This window comes from Microcaecilia unicolor, chromosome 3 (genome assembly GCF_901765095.1).
Source record: "Microcaecilia unicolor chromosome 3, aMicUni1.1, whole genome shotgun sequence".
NCBI lineage: Eukaryota > Metazoa > Chordata > Amphibia > Gymnophiona > Siphonopidae > Microcaecilia > Microcaecilia unicolor.
In genome coordinates, this window is record NC_044033.1 from 118,855,680 (window position 1) to 118,863,911 (window position 8,232).

Genomic DNA, 8,232 nt, shown 5'->3' on the forward strand with positions numbered 1-8,232 from the left:
TATTTCTGCATACAGTTCAAACTCCTCTTATTGACTTGCAAGTGCATTCACTCTGCAGCTCCTCAGTACCTCTCCACTCTTATCTCTCCCTCTACTCCTCCCCAGGAACTCCATTCACTGGGTAAATCTTTCTTATCTGTACCCTTCTCCTCCACTGCTAACTCCAGACTCCGTTCCTTTTATCTTGCTGCACCATATGCCTGGAATAGATTTCCTGAGCTAGTATGTGAAGCTCCATCTCTGGCCATCTTCAAATCTAAGTTAAAAGCCCACCTTTTTGATGCTGCTTTTAACTCCTAACCCTCACTCACTTGTTCAGTACCCATGTTTTATGGTTCCCACCTTAGTAATTCCCTTATCCCTTATTTATCCTGTTTGTCTGACCTAATTAGATTGTAAACTCTGTCGAGCAGGGACTGTGTCTTCATGTCCAGTGTACAGTGCTGCGTACATCTAGTAGCACTATAGAAATTATAAGTAGTAGTAGTAGGTGTTCAGTTATAGTCCCAGAGATAGTAGCTTTGATGCATTGGCTTCTCAGCTAAGGAGATACACCAGATTAATATGATTTCTAAGCAACACATAATCTCACAGTTCAAATTTATCTACAGATGTTTCATAGAAGCTGAAATATCTGTGAATATTGCAATCGGCATTCACATGCTATTTTGGAGAATCTTGGACTTGTTTCTACCCAATGAAAGTAAAAATGGCACATACAAAGAAGTAATGTAATATTGAGATAAATGTAATTGCTAAGTGTGCCCTCAGATCTTACATTTACATTTTTATTACTCTCATTATTTTTGCTAGAAATGCACTGCTCATCTGCAACAGTGCCTTCACCTTCCTATATCAAAGAGACTAATCTAGAATGCTAAGCTTCTCAGTGTGAACATAGAAATTGAACTGAATTGAATTGAAATTACACATATTCTGCAGGATTCCACCTAAGTGGTTCAATGCAGATCACAAAAGATTAGCCAGACAAGACTTCTGGGAAGAATATATTTTGAAGTTGACTTATCCTAAAGTTATTCCAAAATATATTTGTTACAGATAAGTTTTTAGTTTCTTCCCAAATTTCTCATAGTAAGTTTCTAATTTAACATCCATGGTAGTGAATTCCAGGTTAAGAATGCATGATATGAGAATAAGGGACTTTGGGCCTGATATTCAGACTGTGGGAGGCAGCCCGGCTAACTGAGCCTGGATATTCAATGTTGGGCCATTTCCATTGACCGGAATTGAATATGCGGGCTTTTTTGGCCACTTTAAACATAACTGGCCAAGCCAATATTGAAGCTCTGGCCCTCCAAGCTTGCACTGAAAATCAGCAGAGAACTGGTCATATTGCACAATATAACCGGTTATCCACTAAGAGCTGACCAGGAATATCTCCAAATAGCCAGCTAAGTACCATTTAACCGGCCAGGTACTGTTCCTGACTGGTTAAATTTTGAATATCGGGGTGCATGAATTGGATTGTAAGCAATTTGCTTTGCTGAGGGAAAAGGGAATGTTGATACATTTTTAAAACGCAAATGTTTATAACCAGGTAAAAATTAAACCACAGGCCTACAAAGTAAAGGAGCTTCACCATGTACTATCCTAAAAATTATGGTGCAAAACTTAAACTTCACGTGAGCTTCTATAGGTAACCAGTGAAGAGTTCTCAAAAGAGGAGTAACATTATTAAACTTCTTTGCCTGAGATATCAGTCTAGCCGAAGTATTTCGCAATGTCTGTTATGTATCTCTCCTATAGTACAGCCAAGTTATTTAACATGTAGAGCTAGATTTAATATATGGAACCAAAAAAAAAATCGGGTCAAAAAAAAAGCACTATTCTATAAGCTGCACTTAAACTTAGGTGTGATTTATAGAACTGTGCTTATGCCCAGAAATCTCACCTAACTTTAGGCGTGGCCATTTGCACCAACTGAAGCATGGTGCAAATGTACGCACCTACATTAGGCGAGTATCCCCGTTATTCTATAACAACGCGTGTTAATTTTAGGAATTCCCCGTTGCACCCATGACCCTCCCATTTCTGTGCCCTCTGGATCCCACACCTAAATTTTACACATGTAAATGTCAATTAAAGTTAATTAGTGCCAAAAATTGCATGTTAAAAAGCCAATTATTGGTGCTTATCAGCTCGTTCAATTAGAATGCACACACAAAATTGGCGCATGCCCAAATTTGCATGTGCAATTTTTGGCAACTTTTATAGAATCAGGAGGTTAATCCACAAAATGTAGATCTCAGCTTCAGGCATCAACCAGCAGTTATTCTTCAAGCTTTTCTCCATCTCTTGTGGTGGTCCACAAAAACATAAACAGGGCAATTCTATAACTTGGCATCAATATTTATGCACCACGTAGGCTTGTCAGAGGTGCTAAAATTAACAGTTATGCACGTAAGTGCACTAGACACCATTCTATAAGGTCATGCCTAGGTTCTGTACCCCTGGATTCTATATATCGTGCCTAGCATTCCACATCAAAATTCAAGCATATTCTAGAACAATGCATGTAACTGAATTGGCTTAACAAGCTAATCAGTGTTGATAACAGCACTTAACAAGCAACAACGAGCGATGAATTAGGGAGATCCAAGATGCCGACAGTATGAAAAGTGTTACCAGACGCGTCTCACTCTTCTTTGCAAACGCCAGCAAGTTGCTCCTTACCTGAACCCCGGAATGGGGAAAAGGAGAGGCAAAGTCAGAGAGATTCCCTCTCTCCCTGACGGGACAAGTAAACTTCGGCAGGCTAAGATGGAAGATTTTGCAGTCGCACTGGGTCCCGGGCAGATTTCTTCTCCCGTAGCTGAGGCTGGGGCTTCTGCGTTGGCCGACAGTGTAGATGGGGCCTCTCTTAGCCCCATCGAACCGTGCAGCTCCTCCACAACCAGGAAGTCAGAGTCTCCAGAGGAGCCCTGCAGGTCTAACCCCTAGTGGAGAGCAGAGTCTGCAGGGAGGGAGCCCTTTGGAGACAAGGGGAGATCAGAGGGACGACAGTTTGGGAGCTCCAGAAGCGACATCAGCTCCTGTACTGCTTCCAGAGACAGTGAGTATTCTGGAAAATGCTGCCAAAGCACCTCTTCCTGAACTAACATTGGAGAAAATGGAAAAACCAGCTGTAGTGACGCTAGAGTCACTATCCAGCTTATAATTGAAAGACAAAAACGCCTATATTGCGACCTAAATCGGGAGATAGGCGTTTATCTCCCAAAAACGAATAACACGGTATAATCGAAAGCCGAATTTGGACGTTTTCAACTGCACTCCATCACGGAAGCGTACAAAGTTGACCGGGGCGTGTCGAAGGCGTGGTGAAGGTGGAACTGGGGCGTGGTTATCGGCCGATCAGAGATGGGCGCCTTTCGCCGATAATGGGAAAAAATATGCGTTTGTAGCTAGAATTTAGGGCACTTTTCCTGGACCCTGTTTTTTTCACGAATAAGGCCCCAAAAAGTGCCCTAAATGACCAGATTACCACCAGAGGGAATCGGGGATGACCTCCCCTGACTCCCCCAGTGGTCACTAACCCCCTCCCACCACAAAAAATGATGTTTCACAACTTTTTATTTTCACCCTCAAATGTCATACCCACCTCCCTGGCAGCAGTATGCAGGTCCCTGGAGCAGTTGTTAGGGGGTGCAGTGGACTTCAGGCAGGTGGACCCAGGCCCATCCCCCCCTACCTGTTACAATTGTGCTGCTTAATGCTTAGTCGTCCAACCCCCCCCAACCCACTGTACCCACATGTAGGTGCCCCCCTTCACCCCTTAGGGCCATAGTAATGGTGTAGACTTGTGGGCAGTGGGTTTTGAGGGGGATTTGGGGGGCTCAACACACAAGGGAAGGGTGCTATGCACCTGGGAGCTCTTTTACCTTTTTTTTTGTTTTTGTAAAAGTGCCCCCTAGGGTGCCCGGTTGGTGTCCTGGCATGTGAGGGGGACCAGTGCACTACGAATCCTGGCCCCTCCCATGAACAAATGCCTTGGATTTATTCGTTTTTGAGCTGGGCGCTTTCATTTTCCATTATCGCTGAAAAACAAAAACGCCCAGCTCACAAATTGTCGAATAAAACATGGACGTCTATTTTTTCCGAAAATACGGTTCGGTCCGCCCCTTCACGGACCCGTTCTCGGAGATAAACGCCAATGGAGATAGACGTTTTCGTTCGATTATGCCCCTCCACGGGACTTAACCTTTACTGCACATTCCTCCCTACAATCTGTGGTAACAAAAAATGCTACAATCATTAAGACTTTATCAGAAACTGCATTAATTCAATTGCAAAAGACTGAAAAACAAGCTATAGAAGTAAAATCTCTTACTGAAAGAACTCAAAAAATGGAACTTGTGGGTTAAACATTGATTAAAGATAAGAACTTTACTTCCCGAAGGCTGGAATATCTGGAAAATCAGTCTAAGAGACTTAATTTGAGACTAATAAATTTTCCTAATTCACCTCTTATTACCCCTGTACAAATGGTAAAAAAATATCTTGTGGAAATATTGGGTATGCCAGAAAATTCACTACCACCAATAACTAGAGCGTTTTATTTGCCAACTGATTCTAGAATGGAATCAGAAAAATTTCCTCAAGGTGGTGCAGTGATGAATCTGACTACCTTTTTGGAGTCATCATTAGACGTTATAACGAAAAGAGCAACATTATTAGTCTCATTTGCCTTGGAGATGGATCGGGATGCAGTACTGAGACTTTCTTTAAGACATTTGGATTCAGTTTTTTTGGGGTCAAAAATAAGAATATACCCAGACTTATCAAGGGAGACTCAGAAGAGGCGTAAAGCCTTTTTGGCTTTACGCACAAGAACTGTGGCAATAGGAGCTACCTTCCTGTTGAAATTTCCTTGTGTATGTAGAATATTGTTTCAATCTAAACAGTTTCAATTTTTTTACCCCAAACAGCTAGAGGAATTTCTAATCAGTAGGGAAGAGGTTAATGTAGTGGTTTAATCCCATATGTACAATGTTTAACAGCCTTGGAGTGAATCACTCGGGACGTGACGCTTCATTATTATAATTTACAATGTATGTTTATTTCCTTTAGATTATATTATTAATCTTATATCTTGGATTGATTTCTTATTCTTGTGGTCGATAACTATTTGAAACTTAAAAAAATATTTACTTGTCTATATAATTTATTTCCAAATTGTGTTTTATCATTCATAAATGTGAAATTATGTTTGTTAAAAAGCTTAATAAAGATAAAGTTAAAAAAAAACAAAAAAAAACAAGCAACAACGAGCACTAATTGGCAATAATTAGAATTTATGCACACAACTCACTAAGCATATTCTGTAATGAACTGCGCCTAAATTCTAAAGTGTGCAGTTCAAAAAGGGGCATTGCTGTGGGTGCGGTAATGGGTGTTTCATTGGCGTGCCAAAATTTATGCACATAGTTATAGAATATGGCCCAGAGCTTATAAATCTACACGCAGTGATTTACACCATGTTTTCATTAGTGTAAATGGAGGTGAGTAGTTTTAGGCGCTGGGATATCAATTAGTCATATTCTATATACTGCACCTATATCTAGGCACCGCTTATAGAATAAAACTTTGGTAGAAATGTTTACTGTGCGGATTTTTTTAGGCATCTTATATAGAATCTAGCCCACAATGCATAACTGCAAGGGGGCATGTATGTGGGCACAACATGGGCATGCTATGGGCATGTCTGCAACTTACATGCGTAATTTATAAGCTATGCACCTTGCATGGCATACTTAGGCATGCCCAATTATGCCTTCCAAAGAGCTGGCATAAATGGTCACGCCTAAATTTTGGCACACCAATTCAGGTTTGCATTAGTATTCTTTGACTGCACCTTGACTCACAGTTGCCTTTATAAAATTAGCACTCTGCATGTGGAATTAACACACCTCACTGGGAAAGCCAAGTTACAGAATTGCTCCCAAAACTGAGATCCTGCTTTGGTCTGCAATAGCTCCTAACAGTGTTATAAGACTGCTAAAGCTTTCTACAGCTAGGATCACACAGATAAGCTATCTGGAAGTATGCTTCTCTCACTTAATGTCTCTTTCTGACTTCTTGCTTGTTATTATTGATCATGATAAATTCATTCACCGTAAGCATCTCTTAGTCCAGCCTTTTGAACAGGAAGCCATATAAACTGAGGACTCAGTGGGATAGAACCACATTTTGAGACATTAGCACTGATGAAATCAGGAGAATAAATATGGACTGATTCCTTTTGGAATCATCTCAAGGAGTTTTCTTGCAAGTGATAGGTGCCAAAATTTGATGAGCTATTACAATACCTATAGGAGGTGGTGTGGTCAGACTGTTGCAATAATGAATGTCCTTTCCAATAAAAAATATTTGCTATACTAAGCACACAATATTTTTTTTCTAAACACTAAAAATTATGTACTTTGGCAACAACACAGGCTGAGTTTCTCACATGATATCTTTTTTTCGACAGGTAGGATGACAGCAGATGTGATCATTTATACTTTCCTCTCTTTTTTTTATTACAGGCTGAGGCGAACACAAACAGGATTGAACAGGCCAATATTGAAGCAAACAAGATGCTGAGCAGTGGTTAGATGCAATGAAGCATATTCCTTTCTTAATGCTGTTGGCAGTAGTTCCCAATTTTGTCCTTGGGAGCCTGCATCCAGTCAGGTTTTCAGAATATGCACAATGAATATGCATGAGATGTGTTTGCATATGCTGGAGACTTTACATATGCAAACGTACAGTATCTCATGGATAGCCTGAAACACAAATGGCTGCGGAGTCCCAAGGATGGATTTGGGAACCACTTCTGGGAGGTCAACACCTTTATGCTTTTATCATGGTATTTACCTAATAGGTTTGCACACATGCACATATCTACTCCCACTGTAAATGTCAGCCTATGTAGTCTGTCTGCTTTCTAATGAAGATACTTGCAATTATTTCTTTTCCAGAGAATCTTTCTTTCCAAAGGTTGTACATAATGCTGGTTTGATGGCCATAGCTCACTGATATGTTAGTTTTATTTTCAGTTTGTTCACTGTGTTCACTGAATGATCACAATGTAAGAATGCTCTTCAACGTGCTTTTATCTTTAAAAACATACAGTATTGGTCTTGTGAAACTCTGACATTCCACTGAGCTACTGCCGTTCACCTTTCAGTGGGTGTCGCCATGTTTAAGCAGACTTGTCGTCCTCAATTCATCCTTGCCACTCTGTTACGATTTCATGGTTAGCAACATGGAACTATATAACTGTTATAAATAAGCACTGCACTAAAAGTGATGTGGTTTATGCATTTATGCATGAGAATAGACGCTTAAAGTCCTACATTTAAAAAAAGACCTTCTCATGGCAGTAGCACATCAGAAAATACACAGAAAGCATGCTCAGTATTCAGATGCTGTCGAGACTGTGTTATACCAGCAGGTTTGCAGTAATTTCACTTTTTTCTGTCAATATATTATATAGAGTTATCTTTAACCATAGTCATCCTTTTGTTTGTTTAAAGTTTAAAATAATAAAAAGATGGACCTAGCACATGTTGATAAACCATTTCTACAAAATGTGCATGATGTGTTTTCATCTGGAATATCTCGATACAAACTGAGGTATTTTTATGGCTTTTGATTGAAGTGCTTTGCCTGATATTTTTGAAAAAGTGATATTTTTTTACATTGTTTATCTGGTAGTGTGCTGGGTTATTTTTGTTGCTTGGATTACTGAAGAGAATTTTAGAGCACAAAAAGCTTCTTTTTTTTTGGGGGGGGGGGGGGGTGTTTTTAACTTTAATGTTAACAGGTTTAAAGGGAATAAAAAGGTCCATCAAACCCAACATCCTGTCTCTGACAGTGGCTACACTCCAGGTCACAAGTACTTGTCCAGGATCCCGGGGAGTAGATCTAGTCCCTGTTGCTTACACCCCGAGATAAGTGGTGGGTTTCCTAAGCGTGCATGGCGAATAATGGTTTAGGACTTTCCTCCACAAAATTGTCTAAACACTTTTTAAACTGACCAATACTAATTGCCATCACCACCTCTTCCACCAACACACTCTACAGCTTAATTGTGATAAAATACTTTCTCTCACTTTTTTTAATGTGCTACCTTTGGGATCTGAATTTTTATTACTTGCCTTTTTTAAATCCAAGCTGATGTGTTACAGTTCAAGTACTGTAGTTACTTCTCTGCACAAGTGGGACTTA

General features: G+C 40.1%; 1 protein-coding gene across 3 annotated transcripts in view; it reads left to right on the forward strand.

Annotated features, from left to right (window-relative positions):
- Positions 1-7,516, forward strand: part of LOC115464700 (synaptosomal-associated protein 25) — a 161,319-nt gene extending 153,803 nt beyond the window's left edge. For all 3 annotated transcript variants that reach the window (XM_030195063.1, XM_030195061.1, XM_030195062.1), the window contains exon 8: positions 6,546-7,516. In XM_030195063.1, the coding sequence (XP_030050923.1) occupies positions 6,546-6,614 (69 nt within the window). In that variant the 3' untranslated portion in view covers positions 6,615-7,516. The remainder of the gene's footprint in view (positions 1-6,545) is intronic.
- The last annotated feature ends 716 nt before the right edge of the window (positions 7,517-8,232 follow it).